This window comes from Trachurus trachurus (genome assembly GCF_905171665.1).
Source record: "Trachurus trachurus genome assembly, chromosome: 18".
NCBI lineage: Eukaryota > Metazoa > Chordata > Actinopteri > Carangiformes > Carangidae > Trachurus > Trachurus trachurus.
Genome location: NC_139909.1, coordinates 7,055,832 through 7,073,511, shown reverse-complemented (window position 1 = coordinate 7,073,511; position 17,680 = coordinate 7,055,832). Strand labels below are relative to the sequence as shown.

The 17,680-nt window shown below is 39.1% G+C and overlaps 2 protein-coding genes across 2 annotated transcripts in view; one reads left to right on the top strand and one right to left on the bottom strand.

Annotated features, from left to right (window-relative positions):
* Positions 1-114: 114 nt before the first annotated feature.
* tkfc (triokinase/FMN cyclase) lies at positions 115-10,672 on the bottom strand. Its single transcript, XM_083993387.1, is given in 18 exon segments — positions 115-1,007; positions 1,881-1,973; positions 2,061-2,094; positions 2,752-2,858; positions 2,951-3,057; positions 3,256-3,393; positions 4,061-4,180; positions 5,310-5,426; positions 6,218-6,307; positions 6,398-6,488; positions 6,593-6,627; positions 7,239-7,328; positions 7,462-7,540; positions 7,639-7,664; positions 7,667-7,825; positions 8,426-8,530; positions 9,074-9,260; positions 10,620-10,672. Coding segments are annotated over 18 exon segments (1,743 nt in total). The 5' UTR covers positions 10,626-10,672; the 3' UTR covers positions 115-848.
* Positions 10,673-11,907: 1,235 nt separating this feature from the next.
* exoc6b (exocyst complex component 6B) overlaps positions 11,908-17,680 on the top strand; it is a 126,452-nt gene continuing 120,679 nt past the window's right edge. The window contains exon 1 of the mRNA XM_083993347.1: positions 11,908-12,117. Within this exon, the coding sequence (XP_083849473.1) occupies positions 12,029-12,117 (89 nt within the window). The 5' untranslated portion in view covers positions 11,908-12,028. The remainder of the gene's footprint in view (positions 12,118-17,680) is intronic.

Below are 17,680 nucleotides of genomic sequence, written 5' to 3'. Positions count from 1 at the left end.
TGGTGGACAAGTTGTGACCTGCACATTCACCACGCTATGAGATAATAACACAACGTTACCAGACAGAGTTGTTTTAGAGTCAAATACAGAGACTGATGATGAAAAACTGTCCCTGAAGGCAACGCACATCAGCGGTTTTGCATGAATTTCCCTCTAAAACAACTCTGTCTGGTAACGTTGTGTTATTATCTCATAGCGTGGTGAATGTGCAGGATGAGTAAGGCGTTCATTACCACTAATTGAAATAAAAAACAAAACAAGCCGGTAGGTGATAATAGAGGTCCAAAAAAAAGAAAGAAAATAAAACATTGGCAACCGTTGCGGTCGTTAAATCCAGTAAGTGCACAACGACAGTATTTGATTTAAGACATAGTATCCTACATGACAGCATGACAGCTGTACTCATGCAAGTATTTGAATTCAGACACAGCATAGTTTTTTCAATTGTTTCCCATAATTAAGATATTTTACATTCCAACAAGGTTTAGGAAGAGCTGGGACGAGCCGGTTTACACGACAGAGCGTATGAAGATACATCATGGGAAACGTACAAGAGTGTTTTCACTGGAGCTTCTATAGAGAAAATCTGTGTTTCTGATACTTAGTACATCTAGTTTTCTCACTGCGTCTGCGTTTCTGTAGCTTGACCCACAGTGTAATTCTTGTTCCCTTGTTTTACATGTGTAGTTATGAGGAATGTTTTTCTAACCCTTTTTGTGGAAACCTAATTTCCAGTTTCTGTTCGGTCCAACATCACAGTGAAAATTTAATTAGCCTACATCATTTTTTTGTGCAAATTACTAAAGGTGCTGCAGTGTTTTGATTAGTCCTTCTGATTGACACTAATGTTACTTCTGCTCCTCCAGTGACTCCAGCACGGCTCTCAAGATGGCCGCCACCGCCACGGCGCCGGGGTCGGGCAGGGTGACCCTCTCGGCTGCGATGTAGCTGGCTCGGCCCGCCCTCGCTGTGAGGTCACGGGTCGCCTCTGCCCCCGAGGACGCTTTCTAAAAAAGATTTTTTTTTAAATTTAAAAAAGAGAGAGAGAGAGAGAGAGGGGAAACTGGTTTAGAGAAGAAAAGGTCGTGGCTCAGTGACACATAAACAGCCTTCCTGTTAAAGGGATAGTTCACCCAAAATTGAAATTTCACTCATTATCTCCTCCCCCTCATGTGGACTAAGGGCTGGGAGAAGTTTCAGAGTCCTCCGTGGCTTCTCTGAGTTACAGATCTGGTGCAGCCATCTTTTTATTGTCTCAATAATTAATGTCACTGCACACTGTCCTTTTTAAATAAATAAATAAATAAAACAGGGGGTCTCGGCGTAGCAGTGCATGTCCATATAACGGTTGCAAATGGATACCAACTGTCTTCGTAACAAAACGACACACCAAAAAACATCCAAATGCCTCCATGCTGCTCGTATGTAATGTCCGTCTTGTATTGAAGCCCCGAAATGCGATATTGTCCCGAAAAAGCTTGTTTTGTATCTCTTCCCGGTTCGTCAAATTTGGACGAACTGGGAAGAGGAGCTTCGAGAAGTTTCCGCTACAAACAAGCTTGAAATATAGACTTATTTAATTATTTTGGGACAATTTCGCATTTCAGGGCGACAGGGCATTACATACGAGCAGCATGGAGGTATTTGGATGTTTTTTGGTGTGTCTTTTTGTTACGAAGACAGTTGGTATCCATTTGCAACCGTTATATGGACATGCACTGCTACGCCGAGACCCCCTGTAACTCAGAGAAGCCACGGAGGACTCTGAAACTTCTCCCAGCCCTTAGTCCACATGAGGGGGAGGAGATAATGAGTGCAATTTCAATTTTGTGTGAACTATCCCTTTAAAGTCTACAGCACACATACACACACACACACACCTGTACGGCCGCCTGCAGCACCAGCATCTCTCCACCAGGGGGCGCCGTGGTCAGCTTCATCAGCTCGTCCACAGCTGGACACAGAGCGTCCAACTAGAGAGGAAGAGAACAATATTAAACAATATTATTAAAATAACTTAATAGATTATGATAAAAGTCTAATAAAGTTAAATCTCTCACCATGGTTCTGTCTCCAGGATCAGCGCCACCATATCTGAAAACAGTCGTTTAGGCATTTAGATTGACATATACTTTTTATTTATTCAATATTTGAACTAAAATCTGTGAATTACACAAATTAATTATTTATGTTTGATTTCATGGGAAATAAAAAAAAAAACAGCAAATATTTGTCAACTTAATCCATAATTTTAAACATATTTGATCAATTTTGTGCCAAAACAGCTCCACCATATCCGTAAAGAGTCAATTAGGCATTTAGCTTCATATATACTTTTTACTTATTCAATATTTGAACAAAAATCTGTGAATTAAATGTTATATACATTTTTTTACATTAGATTTCATGGGAAATTTAAACTATATATAAAAAAACAGCAAACATTTGATAACTTAATCCATAATTTTTAACTTATTTGATCAGTTTTGTGCCAAAACAGTCAGCTCCACCATATCCGAAAAGAGTCAATTAGGCATTAAGATTCATATTTATTCAATATTTGAACTAAAATCTGTGAATTAAATAAATTGCTGCTGTGTGAAAAATGTTATATACATTTTTTTTTTTACATTAGATTTCATGGGAAATGTAAAAAAAATATATAAAAAACTTAACTTAATCCATAATTTTAACCTTATTTGAGCAATTTATGCCTAAATAAATAATAGACTTTAGATTTCGTCCTCACACCTCCTCATGGCCTGTGTCCCAGCATGCACTGCACTGGCCCAGGCTGCAGCGTTGCTCCGCCCCTCGGTCACATGACCGGCCGCTGCCGTCAGGAACAGGCTGTACAGCTGAAACACACGTGAAGTTTGTCACTGTGTTTTTACATGTGAGTTAGTTGTGTTAAAACATTTCATCTCTAACATCAGATAGAGAAACCCACCGCCCCTGACGACCCCCCCATCTTCTCCTGCACCAGGCCGGCCAGCACGGACAGGAGTCTCCCGGGGCAACCGGGGACCACGTGATGCTGCAGCCACTCCTGCACAGCTGGATGAACATCATTACAACATTTTACTGACAAATAAACACACATTTAAATAATTAAACCGTCGTTAAGGTGATAGTTTGTATATGTGTATATACTCTGTCTGTCTATCTGTCTATCTATCTATCTATCTATCTATCTATCTATCTATCTATCTATCTATCTATCTATCTATCTATCCTAAGCGCCGTGTCTCGCACCTCGAGCAGCCTGAGCGTGAGTGTTTCCACAGTCTCCGTCTCCGGCGGCTCGGTCGAGGGCGTTCAGCTCCTCCTGTTTATCCAACAGCGTGGAACAAACTCTGTCTAACGCTCTGCGCATCACAGGACTCAGCAGACCTACACACACACCAAAAAACAAAAACAAACAATAAACAAAACAAATGTATAATATAAGTTCAATTTTAATTCACGAAATTCACATTATAGAAAAGGGAAAATTCTGGGGCGCAGTGTTGTTCATATTATATATAACAATTAAATGTGTGTTAGATTTGATTTCATTTTGGGACAGTATGCACTGACATTAATCATTTCAAAAAAAGAAAAAAACTTAAAGATGGTTGCAACAAATTTAGTGCAAAGCTAATTTCCAAATGTAGTCCATAAAAAATAAAAATACACACAATGTTTTTTACATTCCCACACTCATCATATACAGTAATAAACACCATTCTATATGTATTTTAAAAAAGAAACTACTAATTACATTTGCAAATAGCATCACAATTGCACTAAAGATTAGTAAAGTATTAAAAATGTGTATTTTTATTTTTATTTTATTTAACCAGGTAAAAAAAAAAAAGTATGAAAGTTGAAAATGTGACATTAATTATATATATAGTCTCTATAGCTACAAAGGATCTAAACTTCAACAAACAACATAAGTTAACACAAAACAAACAGACAAACAAAGAGTACAAAATGAGGTAAAAACGACAAGTACAGGCCAAGAATCATATAATTGGCGGGATTGTTTACTCAAGCGGTAACCATGGTAACCAACCTTCGGCGTGCTCGTCGTCCTGCGGTCTCGTGCCCAGGGCCGGGGGCTGAGTGACGTAGCTGCGGCCGCTCACGCTCGCGCTGCTGAGGTTCGGCCAGGCGGGGGCGCCGGTCCGAGCATCTGAGGGTTCAGGTTGTTTCACATGTTACTGAATGATACATGATAAATACCAAGTGTGTGTGGATACTTGACTTCTTGTTTTCCTATCTTTGTGGGGACCGTGTGAGGTTTAGACTTCGTGAGGACGTGTTCGCAGTGTGAGGACATTTAGTTTGATCTCTGATTGGGTCAGAGAGTTCACAAAGATAAAACACCTGCACCGTTTACAGTCGGTGTGTTCATCACAGGAGCCGAGCTTTGGCTTTATAGCTACATGTGACTTTCTGGCTTTTTCCAAACTACAGAAAATGCACGTACGTATTGAGATCTCCAGAGCTGCTGTATTTACTCTGTGTATCTTGTTTGCTTAACCTGTAAATGAACTGAGACGTATGAAGAACACTTTGTGAGTTATGCATGTTGGAGGAGCTGAGCGGAGTCCTTAATTCAACACTTTCAGTGAATGGTTTCCTCTAAATCAATGGTGGCAAACTCAGTCACACAAGGGACCAAAATGTAAAACACTACAAGTAAGTAATGTCACGGGCGGGGCCAAACATTTATACTGAACAGACTAAAACTGACATTGTTTTAATCAGAAATATGAATTTGCACGGCCAGTGTACTGTAAATCTTCTCAATAAAAATAAAATTAACGGTGTCTTTGAGCAAAATGAGATATCAGATATGAACAAGCTGGTGAAAGGGTGTAAAAAGGGTGTAACCCCCCAGAACAAACAAATATATTTATTAGCCTAGTTTTCTCTCCTGTGCCATTTTGATACTTTTGTCGTCAAAATGTTCAGAAGAGGTGTGTCTTGTGAAAAATGAGTCCAATATTTACAAGGTGACTATGGAGCGAAAGATTCGACCATAATCTGTGTTCACGTTCACTTCTCTCATTGGAGTCAATAGAGTCCGTACCGCCGCTAGTCGCCTAAAAGGGGCGGAGTCATGGGACGTCTTGGTTTCTAAACCGTCTTTGTTTGTGTCACTGGCCAGATCTGCCTTGAGTTTAACATGTGTGCTCTGAGTCAATCTTTTTTTAAGTGTATCTAACCAGGCTAACAGTTTCCCTCCGCTTCCAGTGTTTATGCTAAGCTAAGCTAAATATATATATATGTGTGTGTGTGTGTGTGTGTGTGCTCACCAAACAGCCTCAGCGTCTCCTCGTCGGCCACCATCAGCGTCAGCGACACGCCCGCCATCTCCAACGACGTCATGAACGATCCGGACATCACCCTGGCAACCACCATTCCGCGATTCTCTGTAACCGCGGAGACCAACTGTGACATTCTGCTTCTAGTTCGAGTCTTCAGAGATATTTAGGCTTTTATACCGCTGTTCGGTTTTTAAAGGACAAGTCCAGTCAAATTCATTAAAAAATCTGCAGATTGGCACAAAGGTTGATATTACTTAATTGGAAACAAAAGGCACTTCCAACTTATTCAAATCTTATGACAGATGTTATGAGACATTTAGAGCTGGAGAAAATCAGATTTTCACTGAAAAATCAGGAAAGAAAGTTTGGCAACCGTTTATTGATTATTTTTATTATCTGAGGGCAAGCTATAGAAATGCTCTACTAGAAGGAAAGACTTTGTATTTTATTTTATTTTATTTTTTATATATATACACATATTTATTTTTCCCTGTCTCTGTTTAGTTTTTGTCTCCCCTTTTTTTTTTTTTTTTTTTTTACTTTTGAAGAATGTAGCCTATACATTCGGGTACGTATAATCTTTTTTATTTCCTTTTTTTATTTTTAAATTAATCCCCTTCATCTGTCTATTTTTCATTTTGAGATACATAAGTTAATACAATTTAAATGACCCTTTTTATGTAAACGTGTACGTGTAAATGTGTAAGATGTCTGTTGTGTCTGATGTGTTCTATGTTCAAAATGAGAAAAATCAATAAAGAGAGTTGAAAAAAAAAAAAGAAAAATCTGCAGATTCATTCTTTTAGACCTAAAATACTAGAAAACTAGATCCCAGGTTAAATTTGCATGGAATCGTCCTTTAATATCGAATGACACTGACACACACACGTTGTTACCCAGACAGATGATGGCGGCTCTCGTGACGACGGCCATCTCCAGACAGGACAGAGCTCCGAGGTTGTTCACGCACAAAACGACTCTGTCTCCTGTACACAAACACACATACAGTAAATAAAACAATAAAAAACAATAACTACTGTTAATAAAACACGTTATATAAGTGAAATATTTAATACGAGTGCCTGATTTCAGCGGGAGATGTGATTGGCTGTCAGGGTTGGTCATGTGATCGATCATGGTTTTCACCACCTCATCTGCAGACGCCACCTGAGTGAAGACAAATAAGGAAAAACATTTTTAAAAAAGAAAGAAAAACTTTTAACTAAATGGAGTCATGTACAGATACAGAGTGTGGGTTGTTGTTGCATCACCTTCGACCGTTTGATCCCCGGTTCACCATGGATACCTGAGAGGAGACGGACAACACAGGTAAACATTTAGAGATGTTTACAGGTACAGGTGAATCTGAATAAATGAGAATATCATGGAAACGTTTATTTAATGTCAGTAATTCAATTCAAGAAGTGAAACTAATAGATTATATAGATCCATTACACACAGGATGACACATTTCATGTCTTTATTTATTTAATTTCTTTTAATTGTAATGATTATGGCTTAGACCTGAGTATCTATGTATCTCAAAAAATGTGATTATTACAAAAGACCAATTAAAAAAAGCAAAAACATTTTTAACATGGAAATGTTGGGCTTCTTAAAAGTATGTCCGTCTATATAGATGGATAAATAAACATACATACATAGATTTATTGTCATTGCATATAAAAAGACAATTAAATTTAGTTTGTAGCACCACATCAAATCAAAAAGCAGAAAAGGTGTCGTTTTAAAATAATAAATAATGCACAGTATGTTGCACTTGTACTGTTCATCAGGTGAGTGTATGCGTGTTTATGTTTGAGGAATAATAAATGTGCACTCAATACTTGTTTGGGGCTTTTTGACTTGAACGACTGGAAATTGACCTTTAACCCCAACAGGTGACGTCGGTCTTACCCAGTCCCAGCTCCATGTCTCCTGGTGGCAGGTCGAAGGACGGCAGGCAGCCGGGGACGCTGCAGGGGGACAGACTCACCCCCAGCGTCCCTGGAAGACAAAGAAATACAAATTAGTATAAATAAATACAAATAGTTTTGTATTATATATATTATGAATATTATTAATATTAGGGGAATTATCCCTTTAAACACAGAGCAGGGGAGGAAGAGCAGAGACTCACCGATCCCCTTCAGAACCTCCGTCACCTTGGCAACAATCTGGTCCAATGAGGAGCCTCCTTCTGCCAGGGCACCTGCCAGCTGAGGGAGAGAGAGAGTGTTGCATTATGGGAAATGTAGGATCTGGGACGCGGTCAGAGTAGTTTGTTGTTGTGGTTGTTGTGGTTGTTGTTGTTTACCTTGTGAATGAAGACAGTGCCACAGAGCCCCTCCTCCCCGCCTTACTGGGCCGGTCGAAGGCGCAGTCCTCGGCAACGATCACCATGTCGACAGCGACGCCGTGGTTACGGGCCTGCTCCGCGGCCAGACCAAAGTTGAGGCGGTCGCCGGTGTAGTTCTTCACGATGAGGAGGACGCCGGACGCTCCTGTGGAGGACGGAGGGTTAATTATATATAAATATATGTTTTAATGATATTTATGTAGTATAATATACTACACAAAATACAAAATATATATTATATATAGATCTAAAGTTCAGTATCTCAAAAAATGTGATTATTACAAAAAGAAAGATTGAAAAAAGCATTTTTAACATGGAAATGTCGGTTTTCTGAAAAGTATATGTCCATCTATAAGCACTCAATACTTGTTTAAATATATATATTATATATTTTGTGTATGTAGCATTTAAGGCTTTATATATATTTATATGAATATTTATGTATGTATGTGTGTTATTTTATATATTTATATGGTTGTGCATGAATACTATTATACATATTTGCATTAGTATAAAAATGTATAAACCATGATGAGTTTAAAAGGGGAAGGATACGTTTTTAAAAGTGTTACTTCCTCCTACTCCTTTTTCAAACTTGTGTGTATACTATGAATTTATGATTACTTTTATTTTTTATGTGTTTTTTTTAATTATTTTAGACACATTTGAAATAAATAAACAAATTCATTAATTAATATATACGTATATATATTAATTTAATGAGTCTTTAAATGAATAACATTACCTGCGTTGTGCAGGGCCATGATGGCGGCCAGGATGCTGGCAGGAGGCGGAGACGCGAACACGCCGCCGGCGACTGCAGCCGATAGCATCCCAGCACCGACGTAACCTGGAGACACAGAGGAGGAGGGAGGAGTTAAACTGTGACATAGAGGAGATAAAAACATCGCTCTGTTTTTTTGTTAAAGGGATAGTTCAACATTTAGTCAGGAGAGGAGAGGAGAGGAGAGGAAAAGAGAGAAGAGAGGAGAGGAGAGAGGAAAGGAGAGGAGAGAGGGAAGGAGAGGAGAGAAGAAAGGAGAGGAGAGAGGAAAGGATAAGAGAGGAGAGAATAAGAGAGGAAAGAGGAGAGGAGAGGAGATGACAGAGGAAAGGAGAAGAGAGGAGAGGGGAAAGGAGAAAGGAAAGGAGAGAGGAGAGGAGATGATAGAGGAAAGGAGAAGAGAGGAAAGAGGAGAGGAGAGAGGAAATGGGAGGAGAGGAGAGGAGAGGTTGGATTGTGTATTTGATGAGTTTGATGAGGGACAGGGGACAATGAACCGTTCACCTCCATTGTGTTCACTGAGCAGCTCACGTCTCTGCCCCGCCGATCTCAAAACAACATGCACCAAATGTTGAACTATCCCTTTAATAAGACATAAAGGACCCGTACCTCCGTGAGCCGGCTCGTGTCCGGACCCTCCTCCCGACAGCAGCGCCACCTTCCCGTCCAGGCGGTCCAGGTCTGAGCGCAGCAGCACCCGGTGGCCCTGCAGCAGCAGCAGGCCGCCGGCCCGCGCCACGCCGCTCAGCGCCTCGTCCACACAGCCGTCCACCGAGTTGATCAGCTTCTTCTGAGGCTGACGGGCAGAAATAAACCGAGATCGTTACAAATAACATGACAGAGTGAGCTTTAAAGTTGTATTTACATTTACATATTCTCATTTTCTATAGGATAAGAACATATTTTCTTATATTTACACTGCAAAAACTAAAATCTTACCAAGAATATTTGTCTTATTTTTAGTTTGTTTACAGGAGAGAAGAGAAAGGAAAGGAGAAGAGAGGAAATGTGAGGAGAGGAGATGATAGAGGAAAGGAGAGAGGAGAGGAGAGAGGAGATGATAGAGGAAAGGAGAGAGGAGAATCTATATGTATCTCCTCTCCTCTCCATATTTACACTGCAAAAACTCAAATCTTACCAAGAATATTTGTCTTATTTTTAGTCAAAATGTAATTTCTTGTCAAAACAAATCTCATTATACTTAAAATAAAACTCATCACATAAAAAGTAGCTTGTTTTTAGACACTTTTTACTTCTTTCAAGCATATTGTCACTTGAAAGAAGTAGAAGAATCTCATAGTGGAGCAAGTTTTTCTTTCTTATTACAAGAAAAACTTGCTTTCACTTGCAGATTTTTCTACTTATTTCAAGTGAAAATTTGTTCGAAACATGTGAAAATTATCTAAAAACAAGTTAATTTTTAGGTGATGAGTCTTACTTTAAGTGGAAAGAGATTCGTTTTGACTAGAAATTAGATATTTTGACAAGAAATATGACAAATATTCTTGGAAAGATTTTGAGTTTTTGCTGTGCCTACTATGTATCTGATTAATTTATATATTTATCTTTATCCTCTTCATATTCTCTGTTATGCAGCAACTGGATTAATTACTCGGATTCTGGTATTATATCCAAGAATCTAACCTATTAGAGTATAATAATAATAATAATAGTTTAGCATAATAAAAACAATGTTATTGATCAGCACTTTTGCATATTTTACGTTTGGATTAGGTAGTTGTCAATCAAAGTTATACCCACAGTGTATGTGCGTGTGTGTGTGTGTGTGTGTGTGTGTGTGTGTGTGCGTGTGTGTGTGTGCATAAGTTACACACAGTCTTGATTGCACATCACATTAACACACACACTTGTTAAATCCATGTTTACACAAGCGGCACAATAAAGTTTAACGTGCAACAACAACAACTCGGTGTAAAATGTGAGATTTACAGCTTTTTTTCTCCTTCACTTCCGTTGTCACTGCACTGGACTCTGCTCTCTTTGAATGACAAGTGTGCAAAACAATGCTGCTAACACAAACACACACTGACACACACTGACACACACAGTCATGCTGCAAAAACCTCCAGTCGTCCGTCATGACACTTCTCCTCCCTGTTGTTTACATGTGTTACTATTATTGTTTTACTTTTACCTCCATTTTTACATGTGTCGCTTCTTCTTCACCCTCCGACAGCAGGTAGAAACAAATGTTGTCAAGTGACGCGTTACGCTGAAATGACGCCGGATGTTGTGCAGTAGCAGTATTCCCTTCAAAGTAAAAGCATATGGTTTAGCGAAATGTGAAAGCGTTACTTTTCTAGGTGAGCATGATGATCATTAAAATACAAAATGGTTGAATTGTATAAAATACGCATGAAATCAAGTAATTGGGATTTTATCTTTAGCTGAAAAGTGAGCAAAAAGTTGGACTGTTAGTTTTATTTTTAAATATTGACAGGAAGTGCTGCTTCATTTCACGATCAGCGTAATTTCCGGTATCATAAACTTTTTACAAGATAAAAAAAAAAGTAATAAAGTAGCCTAACGTTAATATGAGCCACATTTGTTCTTGGTGCAAAACAGATACTATCAGTGCTCTGTATTATGTGTGAAGAAGCGGGACATTCAAATATTAAGGAACAAAATAAAAATAATAACAAAAAGTATTAAAAAATATATTTCATAGGAGATTTTGAAAGGTTTTACAGATTTTGCTGAATCCATTTTGCATTTGATTTAATTTTGATCTAATGTCATGAGTTTTTTTCCCCCCTCAGTTTACCAGCAAACCTCAAAATATTGAGGAAATTAAACATAAAATCAAAATATGGAGAGGGCTTTCAAAACTTTTTTTAATGTACATATTTTTCCCCACACCGAAGAAAAAAAGAAAAGAAAAAGATGATGAATAAAGATACAAATATGAAGTTTTTTATTTTTTATTTGATTTTTTTAACCCTTCAAACATAAACTGTCCATAACATTGTACAGGTACAGAGCCGGCCCAAGGCATAAGCGCACCTGCTTAGGGCCCCGTGACCACTACAGGTCAAGAGCAATTAACTTTGTAAGTAATCAACTCAGTAATTTTCATGGAGATATCTAAAGGTTAAAAATTTTACCCCATTCACACGAGAAAAGTAATTAATAGGCGTATGAATGGGATATATTTGGGTCTTTTTCTAAACTTTCCCCTAATGGGATTCTTCTGGGATTTTTTTCCCTCATTCAGGACATGTTGAGGATACAAAATCAAGTTGAGTTTGCTTCTGTTGCAATTTGTTTAACCTTTTCTCATAAAATAACTGGACTAATAACATTGTACAGGTATGTCATGTCACTTTTGCCCCCCCACATACCCAACCTCCCCGCCCCGCCCCTCTTTAAACTCCGCTCACTCGGGCTGCTCCGTGAAAACATCGAGCCAACCCCCCCTGGTTCCTCCTCGCTCAGCTCATGACGCACGGAGCCCAGTAGACATCCAGTCCGCTCGGCTCGGCTCGGCTCGGCTTGGAAGAACCGTCGTTGTCCTCCAGCTCCAGCAGCACAGCAACATGCAGGATGGCGAGCATGGAGACAGCCGCGGAACACGAACGGATCCTGCGGGAGATCGAGAGCACAGACACCAACTGTATCGGACCAACGCTCCGGTGAGTAACAACAACCACCACCAGTACCTCCAGCACCAGCGGCTGCTTCCACCGAGTCTACCCGGGGGAAGCAGCTCCATTCTCGGCGTCGCGTCACTCAGCACAGCGGTGAGGTAGAGGTAGAGGGAACGTTCGATAGCAGCCGTTAGCACAAACTCACTCTCTTTCAAACTTTAACGTCCGTGATTCCATTGTCGGACAGCTAACCGGCTAACTGTAGCAAAACACTAATAAACACAGCTAATTTTTTTTTAATTTTATTTTTTACATCTCACATACATGTTCATTAAACGCTCACAATGACGCCATGGTTTTACCTCGATACATTCCTGTTTAATTTTTTTTTTTTTTAAAGCTTTGTCACCAAAGTTTATGAAACTTTGTCCACAGCAGCAACTTATTAGGCTAACAGTTAGCCACCTGAGCTAACTGCCTTAGTAACTAACTACTTGTCATTCAGCTCACTGGGGGCCAGACAGAGCAGCTGAGCTCACTATGAATGAGTCGACACTAGGCTGGTTTCTGAGTGGTGCTGGTGCTGGTTCAGAAACCCTCTCTGCTGTCTGAGCATGTGGCCTTTTGTGTGTTTTATTATTTCAGCTTGACAACATGTAAAAAGTAGAGTTTGGGAAGCTTTTGGTCAGTGTGGCAGTTAGTTAGCCAGGAGGAGCTAGCTGGTTAGCAACAGTCAAAATCACATTGTAGGCTATGACAGAGTTGTTGTTGCTCAATAATTAATTAAATGGAAGAACTCTGAATTACTTTTCCATCACAATAATAATATTTTTTAATCTCAGTTGATATCTCAGAGAAATTTGATCTTAAGTGGGTAAAATAATAACACAATAACATAAAAAACAAAACAAAAACAAGAAGTTGTGGTGTTAAGAAGCACAAGTAGCTACTTACCGACCTCATTAAGATGTTGAACTATCTTTTGAACTTCCTAAATTAAAATATGTGGAACAACATTAAACCTCTTTATGTCGTCTGTGTAATTTTCACACTTGGCAAATTGTGGCGGCCGGTTTGGGCCCTCGGGCCACATGTTTGACACCGCTGCCTTAAACTATACTCACAAGAGAGATTTGAAGTGAAGGTATTAGAAGGTTATTTGCGATTTAAATGTTCATTTTCTGTCAAAAATGACGAACATTATACAACAGTTTCAGATAAATAAATCATATATTATATAGATACAATAAATCCCAGTTACACTCTTAAAAATGTTGGGTTAAAAACAACCCAATTTGGGTAGTTTCCCAACCCAGCACTGGTTAAATATTGGACAGAACACACACCGGGTTAAATATAACCCAACAAATTGGGTTGATTCCCTTAATACAACAATTATTATATATTTAACAGAAATAACCTAAACTTATATTCACAAACACACTGCTAGGAAACTCCTCCCACCGAACGTCAACCCACCCAATGTGTTGGGTAGTCCAAAACAAACCAACACAACAACATTATAGAAATTATTCCCAACAGAAATAACCTAGAATTGTGTTCTCAGAATACCCAATTCAATGAAAATAACCCAATTAAATTAACCAACAACAGACTCAACCTAGCAGTTGGGTTGAAAAAACAACCCATCATTTCTTTGAGTGTAGTGTCTCTCAGTGTCTTGTGTCGCGTCTTTTCACAGTCGTCCGAGTTCTCCTTCACATTTTCTTCTGAGGCAACAACACTCACTCTCATTCTCTTTTTCCTTTTTTTTGTTATTATTATTATTTAGTTTTACTGGCGATATCCCTCTGCTGCTGCCATGACGTCAGCTCACATCTCATGTTTCTATCGAGGACAGCAGCACACACACACACACACTGGTTGAAGTTTGTCACGCTTTCGGTCGTTGTTGTTGTTGATGTTGCTCAATAATTAGGTGGAAAAAGCTCTAAAGGACAATAATAATATTTTTTCATCTCAGTTGAGAAATGTGATCTCAAGTGGGTAAAATGATAACATAATAACATATAAAAACAAAACAAAAACAATACGTTTTGGTGTTAAGAAGCATAAGTAGTGTGTTGAACCATCTTTTTTACAAAACATTATGAACAACCTCAACTTCCTAAAGCAAAATATTACAGTTGCAGTTTCAACAACATTAAACCTCTTTATGTCTTCTGTGTAATTTTCACACTTGGCAAATTGTGGCGGGCCGGGTTTTGGCCCTCGGGCCACATGTTTGACACCGCTGCCTTAGCTATACTCACAAGAGAGATTTGAAGTGAAGGTATCGGAAGGTTATTTGTGATTTAAATACTTGTTTTTTGTCAGCTCAAGTCTCATGTTTCTATCGAGGACAGCACACACACACACACACACACTGGTTGAAGTTTGTCACGCTGTTGGTTGTTGCTGTTGTTGTTGATGTTGCTCAATAATTAGGTGGAAAAAGCTCTGAAGGACTTTTCCTGCTGTCCGTTTGTGGACGTCAGCGCTGGCTCGGTGGTTTCACATCCCGTGAGTGAGGAGGACGATCTGTATCTGTCGTTTCTCTCTCTTCATTGACCCCTGTCTGTCCATCCGTCCGTCCGTCGTCCTCCTCTTCATCAATGAGAGTGTGTGTGGACCTCAGACAGACGCGGCGTCCTTGGGGCCGGCGCTGTTTGAACCGATTGTCCAGAGAGGAAACGGCCCAATGAATGAGCAGGAAAACGCAGCGGAGGAACTGGAGCTATTGAAGGCTTATCAAAGGTGTGTGTGTGTGTGTGTGTGTGTGTGTGTGTCTCCTCCTCCTCACAGGAAGGCCTCTCGTCTCTCAGCCTGTTATTTAGGCCAGTTGCTGCTGCTGTGCATGATGGGAGGTTATAAAGTGTGTGTGTGTGTGTGTGTGTGTGTGTGTGTCTGAACATCCAGCCGCCATATGACTTGACAACTCGTAGTGCGACACCTCGGGCCGACACATTCTGCTCCTCTCAGAGTGTGTGTGTGTGTGTGTGTGTCTGCTGACTGATTCATTATTATTTTTATTTTTCCTGCTGTGTGAGGATGTTTCATGTCTTCCAGCTTTGCCTCAGTGTTTCCACTTCAACACACACACACACACACAGACACACACACTTTATATATAACAGCATGGTCTATGTTTGGAGCTGTCAGTTACAGTCTCACCTGTATTCAGCCCAGTGGGAGGTTGTGTTGTGTCTTTCTTTTCTTTCTTTTTAAATGAGAAGAAGATGAATGACACAGGAGTGAGTCAAGCAGATCTGCTGCTATTTTAATTCTGGATCAACTAAGTCTGATTTAATAAAGTCAGAGTTGTTAAAACGTTAAATATCAGAGCTGGAAACTAGAACTTACTAAGTTATTGCTCATATCAGGAGGTGGTAGTCGGTGTTTTCTGCTATAGACATCTAGTATTAATCAATAATGAATCAACAAAGGAACAAACTGTGTCTTTACTAGAGAAAAAAACCCAGTTTTTAATACATTTTCCTTCTTTAAGGGATGTTTTAGAGGTAAATACAGAGACTGCTTGCTGAAAAACTGTCCCTGAAGGCAACGCGCATCAGTGGTTTTGCATGAATTTCCCTCTAAAACAACTCTGTCTGGTAACGTTGTGTTATTATCTCATAGCGTGGTGAATGTGCAGGTCACAACTTGTCCACCAGAGCGTTGTGGAGTTGTTGGATTGTGTATTTGATGAGTTTGATGAGGGAAACCAAGAAATCCCATGAGCCTCCATAGCGTAGCTCTGAGCAGCTCACGGCTCTGCTCCGCCGTTCTAAAAATAGCTTGCACCAACAATTAAAGGTAACGAACCTACTGCTATGACTATAGGGATTATGGCAATGGGCCAATTTGCCAAAATGTTGAACTATCCCTTTAAATGTCTGAAATAGTTTGTTGATTTTGTGATTAGTTGCAATCTAGACGTGTTTGGCAACTGTTTTGATCATTTATCAGTTATTTTAGTCACGTTTTTCACAACAGAAACACCTTCGTCATCAGTGCTGCTCAATTAATCGCAATATAATTGAAATTGCAGAACTCACTAAGTTGTTATTCATAGCAGGAAGTGGTAACTTGATATTAGTCTGTGTTTTCTGCTATAGAAGCCTAATATTGATCAATAACAAACCATCAAAAGGAAGAAAACTGTCTCTTTACCAAAGAAAAAATAAGTTTTTAATACATTTTCCTTCTTAAATGTCTGAAATAGTTTGTTGATTTTGTTATTAGCTGCAATCTAGACCTGAAACAATACGTTCACCAAGTGATCAGTCAATGAACAGAGACGTGCTTCTGAGTTATTCAGACAGAAACACACTGTCTTCAATGCTGCACAATTAATCACAATATAATTGAAATCTCAATAAGGCCTATGTGTTGTGTTATTGTCAGCACCATAAAGAGGAGGTGACGAATAAAAGACATGAAAATGCAGAAATGATGCAGCTTCACGGTTGAAACCAGTTGGAGACAGAAAATACAAGGTGTATTAGAGGAGATTAAAGTCGTAGTACGTAGAAAAGTTTCCCTCCTGTTTAAACAGAGTGGATCTGAGGCGTCGGGCTGAGGGAGTGTGTGTGTTGTCACGTCGTGTTTGTGCGTGTTGTCGAGCAGCAGCAGCAGTGAGTTGAGCAGGTCGAGGCCGGCTGCAGCATTCCTCCCTGACAGCAGCGGGGGACGGACGGATCGCTGGGTCGACTCCCTCAGGTTCAGACAGACGCTCACCTGAAGACAGGAAGTGCTGAGCTCCGAAATACGACAGATCGAGTTAGAAATTCAGTTTTATTCTTAAAGCAACTCATTTTCTTTCCCTCCATGTGTCTCACAGTCCAGATGACTGTTGATCAAGATGATTTCAGTTTGGTTTGGGTTTTTTCTCTGTTGTCACCCTCATAGAGTTCATCTAATTTGATTAGAAAAAAAAAAATCAGTTTAATATTTAATATTGTTATATGTATTTGATTTCCCTTCCCTGGGATTAATAAAGTACTTTCAATTCAAAATTTTAATTATTGTATAGTTGAATTACTTCATTACGTCGGAGTATTAGGGCCACATTGAGAAAAAACAAAACAAAACACAGATTTAGAGAATGAAGTCGTAACTTTACGAGAATAAAGTCGTACATTTTCTACGAGAAAAAAGTCGTAACTTTACGAGAATAAAGTCGTAACTTTACGAGAATAAAGTCGTACATTTTCTACGCGAAAAAAGTCATATTACGAGAATTAAGTTGTAAATTTATGACTTTATTCTCGAAGTTTGTGATTTTTTTTATTTGTCAATGTGGCCCCAATACTCTGTCGTACTTCATAGTATATGTATTTATATTATTTTTTTAAACTTGTTTATTTTTCTTATTAAGTTAAAGTGTTCAATAATTTTTTTTGTAATTTTTTAAAATACATTTATGGCTTTGACTAAAAAAAACTAGTGTGTACACATGAGGGACAGACACCAAAAACACACACATTAGACATTAATGTTGTGATATAAATCTAATTTTAGGGAGAATGTGGGGGAAAAACAATGAGATGAAGTCAACAAAAGAAAAAAAAACACATCGCAACAAATAATCTGATTGTTAAACATG